Source organism: Elgaria multicarinata, chromosome 11 (genome assembly GCF_023053635.1).
Source record: "Elgaria multicarinata webbii isolate HBS135686 ecotype San Diego chromosome 11, rElgMul1.1.pri, whole genome shotgun sequence".
In the NCBI taxonomy this organism is placed as follows: Eukaryota; Metazoa; Chordata; class Lepidosauria; order Squamata; family Anguidae; genus Elgaria; species Elgaria multicarinata.
In genome coordinates, this window is record NC_086181.1 from 43,809,241 (window position 1) to 43,832,260 (window position 23,020).

General features: G+C 48.4%; 2 protein-coding genes across 2 annotated transcripts in view; one reads left to right on the forward strand and one right to left on the reverse strand.

Annotated features, from left to right (window-relative positions):
* Nucleotides 1-23,020, reverse strand: part of LOC134406446 (dehydrogenase/reductase SDR family member 4-like) — a 104,675-nt gene that overhangs the window by 21,482 nt on the left and 60,173 nt on the right. The gene's annotated exons all lie outside the window — the stretch shown is intronic.
* CARMIL3 (capping protein regulator and myosin 1 linker 3) overlaps nt 3,933-23,020 on the forward strand; it is a 67,936-nt gene continuing 48,848 nt past the window's right edge. The window contains exons 1-2 of the mRNA XM_063137868.1: nt 3,933-3,984; nt 22,354-22,448. Coding sequence (XP_062993938.1) covers nt 3,945-3,984; nt 22,354-22,448 — 135 coding nt within the window. The 5' untranslated portion in view covers nt 3,933-3,944. The remainder of the gene's footprint in view (nt 3,985-22,353; nt 22,449-23,020) is intronic.

Consider the following 23,020-nt stretch of genomic DNA (forward strand, 5'->3'; position numbering starts at 1 on the left):
TCCACTAGGGGTCATTTCTTCCCCCTTCTCTGCTTGGCCAAGATTTTGAGGTGGGACCTCGCCTGGTAAACTTATGCAACCTTTTCGCAAAATCCAACCACCACTCTTCCTCTATGCAGCAGAAGATGCAAGAATATTGTCATCTGTCCGTAGGAATCACTGAACAAGTTTATCCTTTCAGAATATATAGGCTGGCCTTTCAGGCACCCTCTATATATGGGTTGGACTACAACTCCCATCATTCCCCAGCCAGCATGGCCAGAACAAAGGTCCCCTTGGCGCAACTCATCCAGGAAAAGCATTGGGACCCGCAGCTGGGATGGGTTAGTGAGGTAATGCGCTGATTTGACAGGCTGGTGTTTTGCTTTAATGCAGGATGCAAGTTTCTGAGACACACAGAACTCCTTGCCAGGCCGCTTGTCTCAGCGGAAGCCCAAATTTTGGCTAGTGTTTTAATGTGCTGTGTTCATCTTTGGTCATTGGACACAGAGCAAGCTATCCCAAACTGGTGCCCTCCATTTGTGTTGGACTACAACCCCCATTACCCGAAGCCACCAGGACCATGAGGAGGAGGATGGGACTTGCAGTCCTCCAGTTGGAGGGGGGGGTGAAGGCTGCTCCAGGGCAAATCAACCAATTTGGAGTGGGTGGGTGAAGAGAATGGATGAAGTGAAAATAACTTAATGCACACCCTGCTGTCCCAACTGAACTTGTGGTTCCGTCAAACCAAGCCTGGGCCTCTTTTCAAGATCCGGAGCACCATTTATGGTAGAAGAGGAAATGCCTTTGCAAGGAATTGTGGTGGCACCGAAAGGAACAGAAAGAAGTCACAAGCCAGAAACAGACGAGACGGGCTATTTTTATTTAAAAGCAAACAAGAAGGGAAACAGGAATTATTATTATTAAAAGCATCTTGAAGAAACTGTTGGTCCTGTAGCTCCACTCCTTCTCTTTTAATCACACCCACTTGGCTGCCACCCTTCCTATTTGTGGGGGGGGCGCTCCCCTTTTTGGTCGAAGAAACAGACCTCTGCGCATGTACAGAGCATCCTCCTCTCATCAGACAGGGAGCAACTGCACCCTGCTGCTGAATATGGTGAAAAAATGAGTGGGATTTAGCACGGTTGTGTGTCCTCTTTTACAGAGCACCCTTCTCTGTTTGAAAAGCTGTCCAATCCAGTTAATGTTTAAATATATAAAGTTGTTCATCTACAATGATCACTTGGGCAGCCAGGAGCACAAAGCCCTGGGTCATAGGTGTTCAGCATGTCTACTTAAATTAGGGTGACCATATGAAAAAGAGGACAGGGCTCCTGTATCTTTAACAGTTGTGTTGAAAAGGGAATTTCAACAGTTGTCATTTGTATATATGGGGAACCTGGTGAAATTTCCTCTTCATCACCACAGATAAAGCTGTAGGTGCCCTGCCCTCTTTTAAATCTGGTCACTCTAGTATAGCTCCTGCAGCTTTAACTGTTGTGATGAAGGGGGAATTTCACCAGGTTTTCCATATATACAAATGACACCTACTGAAATTCCCTTTTCTATGCAACTGTTAAAGATACAGGAGCCCTGTCCTCCTTTTCATATGGTCACCCTATTAAAATTACAGTAATTATTTCAGAATTTGCATCGAGAATTGCAAATGAGCAAATGCCAAATTTAATGCAAATCGCTGTCCTCTTTTTTGGTGTGTCGCATTTCCTCCTTGGGGCAATTCATGAAGAGTGATCATGAGGGTGACCCTATGGAAAGGAGGACTGGGGCTCCTGTATCTTTAACATTTGTATTGGAAAGGGCATTTCAGCAGGTGTCACTTGTATGCCTGCAGCACCTGGTGAAAGTCCCTCTTCATCACGACAGTTCAAGTTGCAGGAGCCCTGCCCTCTTTTGTATCTGGTCACTCTAGTATATCTGTTGCAGCTTTAACTGTTGTAATGAAGAGGGAATTTCAACAGGTGCTGCAGGCATACAAGTGGCACCTGCTGAAATGCCCTTTTCAACACAACGGTTAAAGGTACAAGAGCCTTGTCCTCCTTTCCATCTGGTCACCCTCATGGGGCTTCCTTCAGGGGAAAATGGTAGCCAGGCCTCTGTTTCTCTCTCAACCAAGCACAGAACTTGCTTCAGGTTTCTGAGGGCCCTTGAGCAAAGCATCCTCCATGCCCCCACCCCCCCGCTCCCTCAGTGAGTGTACCTTCTCCACGCCACTGTCACCGGCTGCTCTTCCTCCTCCTCCTCCTCCTCCTCTTCCTCACCATGGCTGCCACTTGCTTGCTCCACAGGGAGAGAGCCGGGGAACAAGCAGGCCGCGGCCTCTTCTGTTCCTCACCTTCTCTGGGCCAGAGCGAGAGACAGCTGGACAAGCAATGGTGAAGGGGGGGGGGAGCCATGAGGCCCCTGTCAGTGAATGGGAGCGCTCAAACACTAGGGAATGCCTTAGGCCCGGGCCTTTGCAAACTGGTTCCCCTCAGACATGCTGGCCTAAAACTCCCAGCATGTCTGGCTGTTGGATAATGGAAGTTGTAGTCCAACATCTCGGCTGGGGAAGAAGCTTTAGGCTCTCCTACGTGGACCAAAAAGCCAAGATAGCTGTGTTGAATTAACATTCCAACACACATATCAGTATAATGCTTTTATTAAGGCCGGCTAAAAGGTCACAAAAAACGAGGAAGCTTTCAAGATCTCCAGAGTTCTTCCTCGGGCAATGAGACACCCACGCACACACCCCAAATAGACAGTGAACTCAGGGTCTGCACCAATTTCTTTGGAGGCGCCGCCAAAGATAGGATGACGAGGTCACGGAGGTGCCGCGTAACATCCAGTTGCACGCCCAGGGGCGGATTTGTACTAGCGAAACACAATTCTGTTTTCACAAGTCCAGGAATATCTGATTTTGCCAGCCCACCACCACCACCTGCTGCATCCGTCTGTGCCGTGTTGTGGAGGGGGCAACTCCTAGCTTTTTTTGTGGGGTGCAGGAGCTGCACTAAATAGGGGAGATCAGGAAAAATCAAGTGACTCGCTTTATGGGTGAGGAAGCGCCTTCCGTGAACAGCTGGGATGGGGGACCTCTCTCTCTCTCTCTCTCTCTCTGTTGTTGGACTCCAACTCCCATCATTCCTCACCACTGGCTAGGGTTGATGGGAGTTGCAGTCCATCGACATACAGATGGCCACACGTTCCCCCACTGCTAGCATTTATTATTTATTTAATTTAGTAAATGTCTAATCTGCCTAATAACTAATATTTTTGGGATGGATTACAACCAGTTAAAAAGCTAAAATGGTGTTTTAGTTCAAATCCTGCCTTGGATTCAACCCCTCGTGCGGAAGCATCGAGAGTGACAGAAGCAAAAGAAGAAGAAAAAAGCCTCCAGGGTCTCTGCCCAGAAGAGCATACAATTGAAATTCTGACGCTTGTGGCCACACCGGGCAAGGATGATAAGGGAGGATAAGGCAAAACAAAATCTAGCAGCAGCCACAAATCCTTAGGCTTCCTTCCTGCCACGGATGAGCTCGAGGGGGGGGGGGCACCTGTTCTGCCCCCCCGCCCCCAAATCGAGGCTTATTTCTCGCTGGGGGGGGGGGCAGCGGGCTTCCATCCCTGGGGAGGGATTTCTGGATGCCTGTAACGAACTGCAAACCAAGGCAGACGACTTCAGATTTCTCGTTTCGGAAGAGGCTGCTGGCGGTGGGGTGGGGGTGGGGAGGCGGAGGGAGGAGGGGGAGGGAGGGACCCAGGCGTCCGGGGAACGGGGAGGAGGGGCGGAAGGCTGTCTGGAGTCCGCCCAGCGGGTCCCCCAGCGGGTGAGAGAAAGAAGGAAGGGGGGTGGGGAGGAAGAAGAGGAGTTGGGGGGGGGGGGGAGAGGGAGAGTCTGCGCAGCCTCGGTCACTGCCACCGCCGCCCCAGCCGGGCATGTGCCGGCTCCTGCCGCAGCCGTGATGGCCCAGGCCCGAGGAGAGGTCGCCCGGGAGCTGCAAGGTAGGTGCCTGCCGCGGGGGGGGGGGGGATGGGGAGGAGGAGGCTGGTTTGGGGATGCAGGAGGTGGGCACCTCCGCCAGCATCAGCATCCCTGCATCCCTTTCCCTGGACCACACGCTCCTGTCTCCCTCCCTGCCTGCCTGCCTGCCTGCCTGTCTCCTTCCCTCCCCCCCCCCCACAGCAACGTGACCTGCCCCCACCCGGCCTTCCAAGCAACCCCCCCCCCCCGTGGACATGAGTGAAACCCCTTTCATCCCTTCTCTGCCTCAAAGGAATGGCTAGAAACCCCCCCTTAAAAAAACACCCCTTCTCATCTCTGCTCCCGGACCCCCACCCCATCATCCCTATTAAGTAACCTGCCCAAATACTCAACCCCGGGGGGGGGGGACTCTTTCATCCCAGATACATCTCCTTCCTACGGCACCCCCCTCTTAGCACCCACCCCGAGAAATCTCTCTCTTTCAGCTACTAGAAATTCTTCTTTCTTGTACCTCCACCCCCCCCAACAGGTGAATGGGCTTTTTGCCCCCCCTTCCCCCTCCCAAATCCTGGAGTAATGAATGCTTTCTGCCCCCAGACTCCTCTCACCCTGCCCCCTTCGTCTCCCTAGGAGACCCCCTGCTCCGTTCCCCCTCCTCACATGGGGACAGCGACCCCCCTTTTCCCCACGCGTGCCCCCATTTCCAGTCTCTCCCCCCACACCCTACCGGGGAGGGGTCCCCCCTTTCCTTCCCACACCTGGATCTCTACCTCCACCCTTCTACCTGCAATTCGCCCTAGGATCAGGCGTACTGCCCCCACACCCTTGTCTCCCCCATTTCCTGAGCCAGGAGACCCCCACCCACCCATGCACCCCCTCCCAAAGGTGTGGGTCTCTCCCCCTCTCTCATCCATAGCAACCCTCTTGACCCAAACCAAGTCTACCTTCCCCACCCAAATATAAACACCACAGTACCACCACAACCTTGTGGCAGTGTGTGTGTGGGGGGGGGGGACACAGCCCCCAACCCTTCTGTTCCCCCCTCCTGCTCCCTCTGTTTCCTCACACACCCCACTCTACAAATGCTGGGTTCTCCTTCTCTCTCTCTCTTCACATGCCTGCCCACCTCAATACCCCCCCCCTTTACAGGAAAAGGGTCCTAGCTTCTCTCCTCCATCACTGTCCGTGGTATGTCGTACCCAACCCCCTCTCACAGCCGTTCAATCTTCCCATCCTCCATCACTTAATGGCTCTTCAGGAGAGAGTGGGGGTCCCCAGGGGGAGGCCCTGGCCTTTGCCAAGGGAGAGAATGGAGTTGGTCGGTGGGGGGGCGGAGAAGGCGTCAGGATGCCTGGGTTCTTCCTTGCACGTGAGGGGGACAGACATGAAGCAGGTCTGGTGGGTCTGGGAAAGGGGACTCCCAGGTTTGCAACCTGCAGGTGTGGGAAGGAAGCTGTCTTAGCTACTCTTCACTCCACCTTGTGCTGGAGGGTGGATTATTGCCTGCCGGTGAATGGGTTGTCTCCTGAGGCTCTGTGTGTGGATGCGCGTGGAAGCTGTAGGCGCTGGTGTGCCTCTCCCTGTCCTCCCAACCTCCCCCCCCCCCAACTTCCTGCCGCCCCTGCACAGATACTCAAAGTCTCTCTTTTCATTCCAGCTACAGAGCTGAAGGTTGTAGCCCCAGGTCTAGGCACAGGGAAGAAGCACAAGTGGGATACCGAATGTGTGTGAGTGTGTAGGTGTGTTGCAATATCCGATGGCAGCGAGAAACACACACACGTACGGGAAAGATCTCCCAAGCAGACAGAGAGGCAGGCAGAGGCACACATGCACGCACCAAACACACACACACGCACCACACGGGTCGTACACGCTAGCTTTCCTCCACCTGCTGCCCTCTGTCTGTGTTGGACTACAGCTCCCATCTTCCCCAGCCGGGGAAGGGGAAGCCGGGTGCACAGGACGTTTTTCCCCACACTGAACAACAGGCATCCCAACCACACCGTAAAACAGCCTTCCTCAACCTGGGGGGCTCCAGATGTGTTGGACTACATCTCCCAGAATGCCTCAGCCAGCAGCTGGCTGGGGCATTCTGGGAGTTGTAGTCCAACACATCTGGAGCGCCCCAGGTTGAGGAAGGCTGCCATAAAAGCAAGAGGATGCACTTGACACACCCAAGGTGTGAGTAGCAGTTCATCTCCGCCCAGATTCCTCTGTATTTTGATCAGTCTGTTTAGCTCCCTACCACAGAGAATTTGCAGCCTAATTCCAAGGTTTTTTTCGTCTATTTAGCTCGATGTTATCCATCTGACGGGGAACAGATCTCAGGGGTTTCAGCGTGAGACCCCGGAGATACCCCCTGTCTGATCCTTTTAAACGGAGGGTCATTTGAACCTGGGATCTTCTGTCTGCAAAACAGGTGCTGTACGACCGACCGGGATGTGGTTAGGAAGAAATCCGAAACCGGTTCAAATGAGTTCGGATTTCCATAAATCAGAGCTGTGTGGATCCTACATCAGATCACCTTTGCGAACTTGCGGAGCTGTTTTTCCGTTTGTGTGTGGGGTGTGTGTGTGGGTGGGTGAGCGCTAATGCAGATGAACTAATACGAATTGCTGCATTTGAGTGCGTGCGCATGGGCACTAATGCAAGTCAGTGCAAGTAGAATGAAATTCTGGTTTTAAAAGTCCGATTCTGTCAAGGAGCGGACGATGGAATGAAAGACACCTGACAATCCGCAAGCCACAGACGAAAAAGATTGAACAAAATCCATACGTGGCCCTCCCCAAAGGGATCAGAGGGCCATGAAATACCCCACACGCACCTGCACAGTGGGGCCATCCAGAATCTCCTTTCCCGTCCACCACCGGCCCCCGATTCATTCCAATCCACACACCTTCTCTCTTCCATTTTTGCAAGTAAACACCAGGAATGAGTCCCCTTTGCCAAACTCTTTGCCAATATTTAAAACAAACGCACAAACATTTTCTCTCTCACCCGGTCCGGCGCGTTCCCTTGGTGTGCACAAAGACGTTCAGGCTTATGAATTCACAAAAGCTTCTCTGATCAGCTTCATCTGCAAAAAGCAAACGCCCGTGAGTGTTCCAGACGGCCAGCATCTCCATCCACACACGGACGCATACAATCACACAAAAGGCAGACGGATGGACACACACACACACACACACACACACACACACACACACACCACATTGCAGAGCAGCAACAAAAGGTCTATTGACGTTGCTTCCTTGTTTGTAGCATAAGAACATCACAAGAGCTGTGTTCGGCCAGGCAGACCAAAGGTCCATCTAGCCCAGCGTTCTGTTCCCGTCACGGCCAAGCAGCTGGCTGTGGGAAACTCACAAGTAGGACAGGAGTGCAACATCACCCTCCCGCTCACGTTCTCCGGCAACTGGTGTCCAGAGGCCTACTGCTTCTGAAACTGGAGGTAGCATCTAACCATCGTGACTTAATACAAATCTACACGTCGTACTGAAGGCGCTTGCATGCGCCTCTAGTACGCCCCCAAAACGATGGTGTGGATTCCCTAGCTACCTGCCCAGAAGAGACGGAGGAGGCGGTGGCTGGGGAATCCGGCCGCGTCCTTGCCGCCGCCTCCCCGCCGGCCTCCTGCTGCCGGGGTAAGAGCGACCCGGGTCGGAGAGCTTGGAAGCCGAGCTCGACCCGAGAAGCCGAGCAACCCGAGAAGTCGAGCTCTCTGACCCAGGTCGCTCTTACCCCGGCAGCAGGAGGCCGGCGGGGAGGCGGCGGCAAGGACGCGGCCGGATTCCCCAGCCGCCGCCTCCTCCGTCTCTTCTGGGCAGGTAGGCTAAGGAATCCACACCATCGTTTTGGGGGCGTACTAGAGGCGCATGCAAGCGCCTTCAGTACGACGTGTAGATTCCCCCTTAGTAACCATTGATAGCTTTATTCTCCGTGCATTGGTCTAACCCCTTTTCCAAGCCGTCCATGTTTGTGGATGTCACTGTATCTTGTGGTGGCGAATCCCATAGCTGTGTGAAGGAGTCCTTCCTTTTATCTGTCCTGAATCGCCCACCACTCAGCTTCATGGGAGGACCCCGCTGGGTTCTGGTACTATGAGAGAGGGAGGGAAACATCTCCCTGTCTGTTTTCTTCACACCATACATATTTTTTATGCCACGTCCCCCTGCTCATTTACCATTTTTCTAAGCTAAGGAGCCCCAACCACTATGATCTTTCCTCATAGGGGAGTTGCTCCATTTTCCTGAGCATTTTGGTTGCCCTTTGCTGCATCTTCACCAATTCTACCATATCCTTTTTAAGGTGCAGTGACCAAAACTGTACACAATATTCCAAGTGTGGTCGCACCCTAGATTTGCATGGGGGTATTAGGAGACTGGCAGTTTTATTTTCGATTCCTCTCCTAATGATCCCCACGATGGAATTTGCCTTTTTACAGCAGCTGCACACTGGACGGACATTTTCAGAGCGTTGACCACCACAAACCCCAATGAGCGTACACATCCCTTTCTCGGTGGCTAATTTGTGGAATGAGAGTTTGCAGGGCTTGCGCCTACTTAGGGCTCATCTACACCAAGCAAGATATTCCACTATGAAAGCGGTATATAAAAGGCAGGAGCCACACGACTGCTTTAGAGCAGTATTGAAGTGCACTGACAACGGTTGGGGCCGATTGAGACATACTATATCCCACTTTCATAGAATCATAGAATCATAGAATAGCAGAGTTGGAAGGGGCCTACAAGGCCATCTAGTCCAACCCCCTGCTCAATGCAGGAATCCACCCTAAAGCATCCCTGACAGATGCTTGTCCAGCTGCCTCTTGAATGCCTCTAGTGTGGGAGAGCCCACCACCTCCCTAGGTAACTGGTTCCATTGTCATACTGCTCTAACAGTCAGGAAGTTTTTCCTGATGTCCACCTGGAATCTGGCTTCCTGTCACTTCAGCCCGTTATTCCGTGTCCTGCACTCTGGGAGGGTTGAGAAGAGATCCTGGCCCTCCTCTGTGTGACAACCTTTCAAGTATTTGAGGAGTGCTCTCATGTCTCCCCTCAATCTTCTCTTCTCCAGGCTAAACATGCCCAGTTCTTTCAGTCTCTCTTCATAGGGCTTTCATACTGCTATATGCTGCTTGGTGTGGCTCCTGCCTTTTATATACTGCTTTCATAGTGGAATATCCTGCTTGGTGTAGATGAGCCCTTAGACACCTGTAATCTCAGTCCTGTGGCAAAGGAAGAGATTCTCTGCACGTGGTCAGAGGTGTCCTTTTGTCATTCCCGCAGAGAACCCGGCAGCATTTGCACTGGAGGCCGCCGGCTCCAATGTCAGCGAATCCGCTCTGGGTTTCAGTCTGAACCAGTCAGAAGGTGAAACCCGGACCAGACTCATTGCCCCACTGACATCGGAGCCACCAACCTCCACTGAGCATGTGTGAAGTAAACTGTTTGCTGTTGAGCACTGCGCATTCATAAAACAAGAAGGGATGCTATAGGAGTTGCCACGCTCCACACGCCACACACGTGCGGAAGGTGCGAAGGTGTTCTCACACTTCTTCCTTCAGGCTTTCTCTCTCCCTCCCCCCACCTCTCTCTTTCATCCTCTTCCCCCCTGCCCACATACCACCAGATAGTAAATAAAAAGAATAGAGACTCTTAAGAATGAAACGACGAGCTATTCTGGTAAGCATCTACCTGTGACACCTCTGGTTGTTTCACCTCAGCCGTGGCCTTCAAGTGCCTCAGAATCCTGAGCTGGCAAAGCGAAATGTACCCCTTCAGCCTCCAGGTGTGCATGGCGGGACCATTTTCCTTCCATATTAGCCCTTTTCCTCCCCTGCTGTGCTAGTTTTCTACTTAGGCCAGTTTCTTTTAAATGTAGGGAAGCATTCATAAGCCTGATCTACCACTTGAAGTGGTACAGTCCTTTCTATCATCTCTGGACACTACCACTGCATTCTGCTGCGTGAGTGGAACAGACCTCAGGATGGGCAGTTTATCAGGATAGTGAAAGCAATTTTTTTTGAGAGAGAGTCAGGTTTAAATTGAGAGGAAGGGGAATTAAAGTGCTGAGAAGGTCACAAAGTCATGAACAGTGTTGAGAGTGGATAGGAATCTTCTCTATTCCGTGCGACCAGTGCAACCGAATGGCAGCAAATCCATCACAAACCGAGGACGCATTTTGTCATAAATGCGCACCATTTGCTTATGGAATTGACTGCCCCAACTTTTGGTGATGGAAGAATAGCTTTTGAAAAGCACTGGAGGAATTCGTGGAGGACAAGGTCTGTCAGTGGCTGCTAAGAATGACGTCTCTGCAGGCCTAAAAAAAATAAAAGATAGCACACATAAACAAGCAGGAATGAATTACAGTACTTGATGGATTACATGTACCTTTGGTCTTACCTATCCCAATTTGTGTCAGTCCGCCATTTCCATCTTCCCTGAGGGAAGACGGGAATTGGGGCAGCAGGTTGGGAAAAACAGCACAGCAATCTTTTTTTAAAATCAGGTTTTAATTGTACGTTCCAACAAAACAATACAATGAAAATATAAAATAAAAACACAAGTGTAACTACATACTTTAAAGGCGTCGGTTTCAAATATTACAACATTCTAAAAAAAAAAGGAAAAAGGAGAAAATTGCACATAAACTTCAGTACAGAAAGACCAAATAGCCAAATATAAGTCCATTCGTGAATGGTGCCGGTACAGCACGGTTTCAAACGTTGCTAGTGGTGTTGTTAGGTCTTCGATCCATTGCATTAGAGGCAGAGAGCTTTTATCTTTCCAGTGTTGTAGTATCAGTCTTTTAGCAGTCAAGAGGGCGCAAAAAATCCATTTACGCTGACCATGTGTTACATTCCAAGAAGCAAGTACATAATTTAAGAGAACACTTTTCTCCCTCTCCCATAACACTCGAACCTGGGGTCCTCCCATGAAGCTGATTAGTGGGAGATTCAGGACAGATCAAAGGAAGGACTTCTTCACACAGCGCATAGTTAAACTATGGAATTCACTACCACAAGATGTAGTGATGGCCTCCAATTTGGATGGCTTTAAAAGGGGGCTTGGACAAAAGGAGAAGAGAAGGCTATCAATGGCTACTAGCCCTGACGGCTATGTGCTACCTCCAGTATCTGAGGCAGTAAGCCTGTGTGCACCAGTTGCTGGGGAACATGGGTGGGAGGGTGCTGTTGCACCATGTCCTGCTGTTCCTGGTCAACAGCTGGTTGGCCACTGTGTGAACAGAGTGCTGGACTAGATGGACCCTTGGTCTGATGTTCTTAACACGTACATCAGAACATATTAAAAAGCTTTCCAATGCAAAGTTTATCCCTCTGATGACTTTGCCCTCAAAGTGGGGAACCATTGGGCATTTCCAGAATATATGAACAAAAGAAGCGTTAACTGTACGACACCTCCAACGATTCGCTGAGTTAGACAATTTTTTGTGAGGCAGACGTTGTGGCGTCCAATAGACCCAAAACAAACCGTTTTTGCTGAATAAGATGTAACTGGAGGTCTATAGACATATCAGATACCGACGCCAAAATGGCGGTCCATTGATTCGAAAAAATAGGGCATTCTGTTTCCCTGTGCCATTTCTCCTGAAGACCCTGTATATTGTATTTATTCACTGATAATAAGTATTTATAAACATGAATTGTCGGGTCGATGTGCCTGGTCAGCTTCAATAAGTGTTTCCAACAGTGAAGGAGATTCCAAGGCAGTAAGAGACGTAGGGCTGAATCCAGATTCTAACAAATGTTGCAATTGCAAGTAGTGCTATTCAGCTGTAGCAGGCAATTCAAATTTATCTTGCATTGCCAGAAATAGCAAAAACTTATCATCAACACACAATAATTGATCCAGGGTGAAAATTGTTCTGTCTTTCCAGGTCCGCCATGAAAACATTCTCTTTCCGATTTTTAAATCTTGATTTTAAAATTGGATGGACAAGGCAATTCTTTACATTTTATTACTGATGCTGTTATAAAGGCTTACTCCTTCTGCGCTCGTGTTTCATGTACATGAATCAAAGAGAACCAAGGAGTGGAGAGGAGAGAGCTTGGATTTTGGGATGTATCCAGTGTCAGCCCTGCTTAAAGTAGACCCACTGAGGCCATAGCTAGACCTAAGGTTTATCCCTGGATCGTCCAGGGGTCAAACCTGTTCATCTAGGTGACACACAGGGGATCCAGTGCTCAGGCAGGGGCGATCCCAGGATGATCCCAGGATAAACCTTAGGTCTAGCTGTGGCCTGAGTCTAACTCAGTCATAGCTACAGCCTTACACGGCTTGGGACCACAATACCTGACGGAACGCCTCTCCCGACATGAACCTACCCGTACACATGCTGAACATCTAAGGTCCTCCTCCGAGTGCCTACTCCGAGGGAAGCTCGGAGGACAGCAACAAGGGAGAGGGTCTTTTCAGTGGTGTCCCCCCCAATTATGGAATGATCTCCCCAACGAGGCTTGCCTGGTGCCAACATTGTTATCTTTTCAGCGCCAGGTCAAGACTTTTCTCTTCTCCCAGGCAGTTAACAACATAAGCTGAATTTTTAACTGACCCCCAGAACTGTTGTTTTAAATGGATATTGTTGTTTTCATGCTTTTAAATTTCTGTATATTTGTTTTTAATGTTCACTGTTTTTAACCTTTGTAAACCGCCCAGAGAGCTTCGGCTATGGGGCAGTATATAAATGTAATAAATAAATAAATAAATAAAAATAGCTAACGTAATCCTGTGGGACTAGGGTGGCCATATGAAAAGGAGGACAGGGCTTCTGTATCTTTAACAGTTGTATTGAAAGGGGCATTTCAGCAGGTGTCATTTGTATGCATGGAGCACCTGGTGCAATTCTCCCTTCATCATAAAGCTGCAGGAGCCCTGCCTAGAGTGACCAGATACAAAAGAGGGCAGCTTTAACTGTTGTGATGAAGAGGGAATTTCACCAGGTGCTGCATGCATACAAATGAACCCTGCTGAAATTCCCTTTCCTATACAACTGTAAAAGAGCCCTGCCCTCCTTTTCATATTATTTATTTATTACATTTTTATACCGCCCAATAGACTGGCTTGCAACCCATTAATTAAGCTCAAATCTGCCCCTTCTGGGTTCAAAATCTGAGCCAGATGTAACACTAAACTATGGTTATAGCAAACCATGGAAGGGTGGAGGGGAATTTGCTCATCAGAAAGGAAAAACGAAAGGGGAGCACGCCAGGTTCCCACTCTGCCCTGGTGTGTAGTGCTTTGTGAGGATCATTATCCCTGAACCCAGGCCACGATAAGCTTAATAAAAAGAGACAAGCCTCTCACGTGCTCGCATCTGAAATATCGAGACCTGCAAAACGTCTCTGTGCTCTCGCCCACGCGCCTCGGCACGCCAATACAAACGAATCATTTATACAGATACCATCAGTCATCCAAAACACGGCCCTCTACCGAGACCGGTTCCGTAAGTGTTCAGAAATTGCAGATGTACAAACAAGGTGAGCAGAAATCAATCTCATATTTTCTCTCATCTCCCTCTCTCAGGCACACACACACACGCATTAATGCTGCTTTTAACCAAAGCACACATCAGCTTTAAACACCCATTTAAATCCACTAATCCAGCTCACGACGAATTTGCAAAGGTGACCTGACCAAAATGACAGCAAAAGAAATATGCTGGGTGTTTTATTTTTTAAAAAAATCTTTTTAAATTAGAGGCTGAGGCTACAGGCAGCTGACGAGGCTTTGCATATGAGGCAAGGTGGCCCTGTTGCTTCAAGCCCTGTGATGTCTGTTGGCAAAACTTCCTCTCATCTTGAGGTTTTGTTGCCTAACAGCTATTTTGTGTGAGTGCTTTCTCGTTTTCTTTTGAAACCCAGCTGAACAGACAGGAAAAGCCGACGCATGGAGGCCTAAAAATGGAATTCGTTTCCCCTTTCTTCTGAGCACAAGTTGAGAAATGAGGTCACAGCACACAGAGCTGGTGTTAAGGGTAGGGTGACCATATGAAAAGGAGGGCAGAGGTCCTGTATCGAACGGTTGTATTGAAAGTGTGGTGTAGTGGCTAGAGGGTCGGACTGGGAGTCGGGAGATCCGGGTTCTAGTCCCCACTCGACCAAGGAAACCCACTGGGTGACTTTGGGCCAGTCACAGGCTCTCAGCCCAACCCACCTCACAGGGTTGTTGTTGTGAGGATAATGATTATGTATGCCACCTTGGGTTCCTCGGAGAAAAAAAGGCGGGATATAAATGCAATAACAAATAAATAAATTAAAATAAAAGGGAATTTCAGCAGGTGTCATTTGTATGCATGCAGCACCTGATGAAATTCCCTCTTCGTCACAACAGTTAGAAGCTGCAGGAGCTATACTAGAGTGACCAGATACAAAAGAGGGCAGGGCTTCTGCAGCTTTAACTGTTGTGATGAAGAGGGAACTTCACCAGGTGCTGTATGCATACAAGCGACACCTGCTGAAATGCCCTTTTCTATGCAACTGTTAAAGATACAGGAGCCCTGTTCTCCTTTCAATCTTGTCACCCTACGTCAGCACAATATCTATACAGCATCCTTGGACCAGTGAAATTGTCATGGCTTCCTCCCAAGGAATTCTGGGAATGGTAGTTAGCGCAGCAGAGGTGTTCAGATAGAGAAGTTTCAGCCATTGAGATAGGAAAATATAAAGTGAGCCATAGCCTGCTTCTTTGGTTTAAAAAGGGGGACCCTATGAAAAGGAGGACAGGGCTCCTGTATCTTTAACAGGAAGGAAAGGAAAGGAACCTCTCGTGCAAGCACTTGAGTCACTGCTGACTCCTAGAGGGACGCCTGCTTTTGCTGACGTTTTCTTGGCAGACTTTGAAGCGGGCTGGTTTGCCATTGCCTTCCCCAGTCGTGGTTACCTTTCCCCCAGCTAGCTGGGTACTCATTTTACTGACCTTGGAAGGATGGAAGGCTTTAACAGTTGCATAGAAAAAGGAATTGCAGGAGGTGTCATTTGTATGCATGCAGCCCCGGGTGAAATTCCCTCTTCATCACAACAGTGGAAGCTGCAGAAGCCCTGTCCTCTTTTGTATCTGGTCACTAGCTAAAGAGGGCAGGGCTCCTGCAGCTTTAACTGTTGTGGGAAGAGGGAATCTCACCAGGTGCTGCGTGCATACAAATGACACCTGCTGCAATTCCCTTTTCTATGCAACTGTTAAAGATACAGGAGCCCTGTCCTCCTTTTCATGTGGTCACCGTATAGTAAACGACCCAATGCCTAGGAGGTCCATTGATGGATGCCATTTGTGCCACTTTAAAGGCCACTTTTTGCATTCCACGTGCTGTGTAGGAGAGGGAGAAGTGGCAGTTACGTGGCATGGTCCTCTCGTGCTGGTAAATGGCATTTCCCTTTCATATCCCTTGGCTTTTGCCATAATGATCGCCCTTCTAATTCAATTCCCAGCTTTGTCACGTCAGCAATTGTGGCCATATTGGTTTCTCTCCCTCTCTCTGTCAGGCTCCTGAAGAAAGGGAAACTAGCCAGGGAAAAACAGGTTTTGAAACTGCTGAGGCACAAGAAGCTGTCTCAGGTAACCTTAATTTAACCACAGTGGGTTGGATTTTTTCCAAAAAACAATGAGCGGAGGCTTCGGCCTGAAATAATGATACAGTGGTTAATTTCTAAGAAGAAAATTGCAGAAGCTGGAGGCTCTCTACCCATCTCGAAAGTGGCTCTTATAATTGATGGCAAATAATGGTGTATTATTGGTTTGTTTGTTCAAAATATTCATAGCCCGCCTTTCTGCCTGATGACAAGTCCCTGAGGAAACAGATGAATACATAATAAGATTTATAATAAGGTTCTTTCTTTCTTTCTTCTCTATACCGCCCATTAGCTGAAGCTCTCTGGGCAGTTTACAGGATATAGCTTAAAAACATAAAATACAATAACTCAATAAAACTCAATATAAAAGTGTAAATAAAACCAAAGTAATAATCAAGATAAAAAGCCAGTAGAAGTGCGAAGATGTAAAAACACACTAACACAATTTTTAAAACTGAAGAGCTAAAAAACCTCGGAAAATTAAAAGGTCTTCAGCTGGCACTGAAAGGACGACAATGTAGCCCACAGGCGAGCCTCTCTGGGAAGCTCATTCTACAACTGAGGGGCCACCATAGAAAAGGCCCTGTCCATAGTAATCATCTGTCTTATCTCATTCGGTGGGGGCATCCAGAGAAGGGCCTTTGAGGATGATCTCAGGGTTGGGGCAGATAGATATGAAAGGCTCTGAGGGGACTGTTAGAAAATGTCCACTCTCAAAGCTTTAGAACAGGGGTGCAGAATCTCAGTCTAGATTCCCAATTCAGCCCTTCAGGATGGCCGCATTTCCCTTTCCACACCAACCACACCAGTGGATTCTTGGCTTTTGTGCGGTTCCACCCGCCCACTCCAAAAGTTTTGGATTCATTACTGGTAGTGAGAGATTTAAAGCGAGGAGGAGCTGAGGAGCCTAATGACGAAGGTGAAAGAAGAAAGTGCAAAAGCTGGGTTGCAGTTAAACCTCAAAAAAACCAAGATTATGGCAACCAGCTTGATGGATAACTGGCAAATAGAGGGAGAAAACGTGGAGGCAGTGACAGACTTTGTATTTCTGGGCGCAACGATTACTGCAGACGCAGACTGCAGCCAGGAAATCAGAAGACGTTTACTTCTTGGGAGGAGAGCAATGACAAATCTTGATAAAATAGTTAGGAGTAGAGACACCACACTGACAACAAAGGTCCGCATAGTTAAAGCAATGGTATTCCCCGTAGTAACCTATGGCTGCGAGAGCTGGACCATAAGGAAGGCTGAGCGAAGGAAGATAATGCTTTTGAACTGTGGTGTTGGAGGAAAATTCTGAGAGTGCCTTGGACTGCAAGAAGATCAAACCAGTCCATACTCCAGGAAATAAAGCCAGACTGCTCACTTGAGGGAATGGTATTAAAGGCGAAACTGAAGTACTTTGGCCACATAATGAGAAGACAGGACACCCTGGAGAAGAGGCTGATGCTAGGGAAAGTGGAAGGCAAAAGGAAGAGGGGCCGACCAAGGGCAAGATGGATGGATGATACTCTGGAGGTGACAGACTTGACCTTGGGGCAGCTAGGGGTGGCAGCGGCCCACAGAAAGTTCTGGCGTGGGCTGGTCCATGAAGTCACGAAGAGTCGGAAGTAACTGAACGAATAAACAACAAAGTGAGAGGTTTAAGCTACAATATGCTGGTATTTTTGGCCCTGCCCCCTTGCCTTTGGTTCCGCCCACCCATGGGATGCAGCCCGCAAGAGTCTGAGAAGACATTGCCAGTGGCGAAGTCTTTGCTGTGGTTACAACTGCTGCTCTTTGAAATTTCCAAACATCAGGAGTTTGCAGGACGTAGGTCTCCAGAGATTTTGGTCTTCAATTCCCAGAAGCCCCTGCCAGCACGGCCGGTGGTGAGGTATGCTGGGAGTTGAAGTCCCAAAAATCAGGAGAGCTACTTCCTGTCCCGCCCTGCCATACAGACCACAGGTGAGAATAGCCCTGCTCCTGATGTGGGTTGATGATGGAATATAACCACTCCCTACGCCTTAGCCCAGCGTTTTCCACATCTGCCCTCCAGATGTGTTGGATTACAACTCCTATCATCCCCATGGCTATGCTGTGTTTAACGGGGCTCCCCAGCTCCCAAAGGAAGCCTGCATAGGTATCCTGTCTTGTTTGGTGAAGGAACTCATGGATCGACTAAATTCCTACAATTAATCGACTAACAATTTCTTTAAGTGCCCGATATCCTTGTTACTAATTAATCAGTCAATTGACCAGATTCATTTGACTGTTATTTTATTCACCTTTTCCAAGGCTGAGCACCAACATTTTAAAAACCGAACGCATAAACGTGGCCCTGCTTTCTCCAATGCGGAAAGGATAATAGCAGGAGAAGTTTCACCAGTTAGATTTCTGCCTGCCATTTAGCAGCTGGGGAAGTTGAGGCAGCTGATGTCTAGGGCAGGGATGAGCAACCTGGGGCCCTCCAGATATTGATGGACTACAACTCCCATCTTCCCCGTCCATCAGGCCTGCTGCTGAGGATTATGGGAGTTGGATTCCAACAACATTTGGAGGGCCGCAAATTGCCCATCCCTGTTCCAGGGCAACAGATATTCTGCGCAATCCTCAAGATGGTCTTGAGCCGTTTCTGGTTAAAATGGCTGAGAAGTCCTGAAAAGGCAAAACTAAATTAAAAAAAATAAGGTTTTGAATCTGAGTTGGGTTCAGGAAGGAACTCAGAATGGCTCGTCATCCAGATAAGGAGGAGGTGGGCCGTTCATATCTGCCATGACACCGGATCTGAACACCAAGCCCGGCCGCGGCTACTCCCTGCTCAAGCCAAGCCCCACCGCTCGATACGCCTGAGGCCAGGGATAAAACCCACCTTCCTCCAAACTATGTGGAGGAAGGGGTTTAAACGGAGAAGGATTTCAATATATAAAATAAACCACTGTGAGTTATATGTGCTGAAGGGAATGATGGTCAGAGCGGGTGCTAAATGTGTAAACTTCAGATGATAAATGCCAAACAGACACGTGGGATTTTTGTGGTAGTTAAAAACAAAATAATTCAAATTTATTTTAAAACGTTCACAAGCTTTGTTTCAAATAAAACCTTTAAAACCTTTTTGAAACCTTTCATCCAATCCTTTCACTCATTCACATACACGCTTTCCTTTTTCTCACACAATCACTCTTGAACTTTCTTTATTATCAGTATTGATTAATATACTTCCACTACGTGCACACCACACTCCAAAGACACCGCTCTCTACCCTGAACCTCAAATTTCCCAGAACTTAAGTACTCTAAACACAGAGAGCACTGAAGACTCTAAGACAGCCTTCCTCAACCTGGGGCGCTTCAGATGTGTTGGACTACAACTCCCAGAATGCCCCAGCTGGCTGGGGCATTCTGGGAGTTGCAGTCCAACACATCTGGAGCACCCCAGGTTGAGGAAGGCTGCTTTAAGAGGACCTAAAAAGTCCCATTAAAAGTTTTTAATGGTTTTTAATGCTTTATGTGTGTACGTTCTGTGTTTTAGAATTTTAAATTTTGCATACTCTTTTTTTGTCTTGATTTTAGAATTTCTGTAAACCGCCCAGAGAGCCCCAGCTATGGGAGCGGTATATAAGTGCAATAAATAAATAAATAAATAAATAAATAAATAAATAAATAAATATGATTGCATAGATCAATACAAATTTGGGCACTATTTTTTAAAAAATGGTGGAAGGACTGCCTTTCCATCAAAATGAATGCCGTTGTTGACCTCCTCGATCCAAAAAGCCTATAGGGTGGGCGCAGGATTATTTGGTGCTGTCAGTTAGGCTGCAGGAGGGGCGTTGTGTGTTGCTGTCCTGCTTTTGGAGGATTCGTTTTACCTTATTCATTATTACATTTATATCTTGCCTTTTTTTTTTGTCCTCCTGCAAGAAACCCAAGGCAGCTTAAACGGTCCTCTTCCTCTCTGTTTTATCCTCACCACAACTCGTTGAGGTAGGTTAGGCTGAGAGCCAATGACTGGCCCCAGATCATCCAGTGAGCTTCAAAGCCAGATCTCCCAAGTCCCAGTTCCACACTGTGACCGCTACATCATGCTGCCTCTCAGAGACTTGGATGATTTATTGGTCCCGATTGACATCTCAGGGTTTGGATCTTTGTGGACTGCGCGTCCTCCTAAGACAGCCATTTTGATGGCAGTGTGGGGGAAGAACCCGAGGGAGAGTTTGAAGCAATTTTCCCCTCCTCCTGCGGAAACAGGTTCACCCTTCCTTGGCTGTCAGGACCAATCCGTCTCTTCCGCTGAGCCTGTCGCCTCCAATACTTCGCCCCAGTTCCTCGCGTACTCAGCTGGTGACGTCGCTCCCTCACTCTCGGCTCACAGCAGCCAGAAGAGGTCGGTGGCCTCAGTTTACCCTGAGGCGTTGGGAGTGGAAGCCAACCTACTGGGAACCGTTTCCTCCGCACATTCTTGCTTGGCTGAAGCTGAGAAATTACCCAGAGCGAGAATTGGTTTGTGTCTCTGTGTGTCTGGTGGATTCATCTGAGGTCCTGGTTAGGGTTCAAAATTCAGTTCCCCAGCTTTAATGAAGAAGTAAGAGTTGGACGGGGCCTACAAGGCCATCGAGTCCAACCCCCTGCTCAATGCAGGAATCCACCCTAAAGCATCCCTGACAGATGGTTCTCCAGCTGCCTCTTGAAGGCCTCTAGTGTGGGAGAGCCCACCACCTCCCTAGGTCACTGGTTCCATTGTCGTACTGCTCTAACAGTCAGGACATTTTTCTTGATGTCCAGCCGGAATCTGGCTTCCTTTAACTTGAGCCCATTATTCCGTGTCCTGCACTATGGGAGGATCAAGAAGAGATCCTGGCCCTCCTCTGTGTGACAACCTTTTAAGTCTTTGAAGAGTGCTATCCTGTCTCCCCTCAATCTTGTCTTCTCCAGGCTAAACCTGCCCAGTTCTTTCAGCCTCTCTTCATAGGGCTTTGTTTCCAGACCCCTGATCATCCTGGTTGCCCTCCTCTGAACACCTCAAATGCCTGAAACCCCTAATAGAGGGGTGGGTGACATGACAGGCTGCAGAGAGCCCAATTCTGCTGGGGAACAAGGCGTTTGTGTAGCCTCCAGCTCCCTGGTCACCGCCGGCATGCTGCAGTGATTCTGCTGGGAAACAAGGTGTGTAGTGAAGATGCACCTTGTTTCTCAGAAGAACTGGGCACCCAATAGCCTGCCAAGCAGTGTCTGGTTGTGGCGGTGAGGTTTAGGGAGCCGACACGGCCCTCCAAATTGGCCCATTGCTGCAAATTTGCCCACAGATGGAGTACTGTGGCCAGTTCTGAGACTCACAGTTTAAGCAGTACATCGGTAAACATGAACACAAGGGCGAGAAGGAGACGGGCCTAAAAGACCAAGTCCTATGAGGAAAGTGTGAAGGCGTTGGTAATTTCAGCCTAGAGTTGAGATGATTCAAAGACAATTTCTTCAACTATCTGAAGGACTATCACATCGATGATGGAGCAAATTTGTCCTCTGTCGCTCCAGAGGGTAAGACCGGAGCCAAAGGGGTTCAAATGACCAAGAAAAGGGATTTGCCTAAACATTAGAAAGAACATCCTGACTGTAGAAGCTGTCTGACAGGAGAACAGGCGGCCTCGGAAAATGATGGCCTCTCCTTCATGAGAGGGTGGATGGCTACCTAGCATGGAAGCTGTATCAGTAAATTTCCTGCATCAGCAGCGGGTTGGACTAGATGAGAGACTCCTTCATATTTCCATGTTTCTATAAGCAAAAGTTTATTATTTTCAGTTTTGTTTTATTTTGGTACTTTTATATCCTGCTTTTCCTTTGAGAAACTCAAAGGTCCCGGGCATGGTCCATCTGTCCCCCCAACCCCCATGGTATCCTCACAACAACCCTGTGAGGTAGGCTAGGCTGTGAGAAAGTGGCTGGACCAAGGTTGACCTTCATGGATGGAAGTGGGAATCCGAACCTGGGTTTAGCAGGCTGTGAGTTTTAATCTACAGGACATAACTTCTGGACTGAATTTCTCCAGATCTTCGTCTCGTTTGTCTTGAATGTGCAGAGGCAGAAATGAAACTTTGTTGTATTATCTTTGTTGTATTATCTTTGTTGTGTTATCTGGCCAAATCTTTGGAATCTGACTTTTTTAATGGTTTCCCCATTTTGCGTTAGGAATTTCCCTTTAAGAGACACCTTCGAAAAGCCTAAATATTAAAGCCTTGACATGTAATTTATTATATTATATTATTATTGTTGTTATTATTACATTTATATCCCGACTTTTGCCCAATGCTGGGCCTCAAGGTGGCATTTCACAGCAATAAAGTTAAGCATCCGTTTAAGCCAGCCTTCCAGATGTGGCTGGGGGGTTACTGGGAGCTGTAGTCCATAACATCCGGAGGACAGCAGGGTGGGGAAGGCTGTGTTAAATGATTTCCTGAAATCTAAACAGAATCCGTAATGCAGAACTCAAAAAATTCTAAATTACGGGAATATAAATTCTTTCCTTTCCTATTTACAAGTCAACTCCAGGTAAGAAAACTGGCTTGTGACTTTTTCATTCCAGTCCTACTGCGATTAATCTTGTTGGTGGGTGAGTGAGAGACACTCTGTATATGCTCAGCAGAACCTTCTTCTGTTTAATCTAATTGATTGATTTTGCAAATTCCAGGGTCCAGACTGGATTCCAAACCCTACTTTTTGCTTGGAAATGGATCCAACGTTTAGGGTGGGTGGGTGGGGTGCATATGGCAAGTTGGCAGGAGTTATGTTCTTACTTCTCATTCTAACCTTACAACCTTCCTTTGCAGACAGCATCCGGAAGTATCTGAACCGGCCTCCTATCCACCTCCTGGTGCGGGTGAAGCTAGAAACCAAACCCAAGAAAAATGAAGACAGGGTGCTGGTGAGAACCATCTTTGGGTTTGGGAGTAGGTGGGACCATAATTCTGGTGATGGTAGGGTGATCCTATAGAAAGGAGGACAGGGCTCCTGTATCTTTAACAGTTGCATTGAAAAGGGAATTTCAGCAGGGGTCATTTGTATGCATGCAGCACTTGGTGAAATCCCCTCTTCATCACAGCAGTTAAAGCTGCAGCAGCCCTGCCTAGCGTGAACAGATACAAAAAAGGGCAGCTTTAACTGTTGTGATGAAGAGGGGATTTTACCAGGTGCTGCATACATACAAATAACACCTGAAATTCCCTTTTCAGTACAACTGTTAAAGCTGCAGGAGCCCTTGTTCTCCTTTTCACATGGTCACCCTAGGTGATGGTGGGGGTGGTTGGGCTGGCTTGCATTAGTTCTGGGGGTAGGGAACATTAAGCCCAAATCTGCCCCTTCTGGGGTCAAAATCCGAGCTACACCCGTTCCCCCAGCCACTGATCATTTCCAGAATCATTTGGGAGGATACAGCCAGCCACATCACACTGCTATGAAAACCTCCCAGCCAATCCTCATAACCGCTGCACAGCAGGC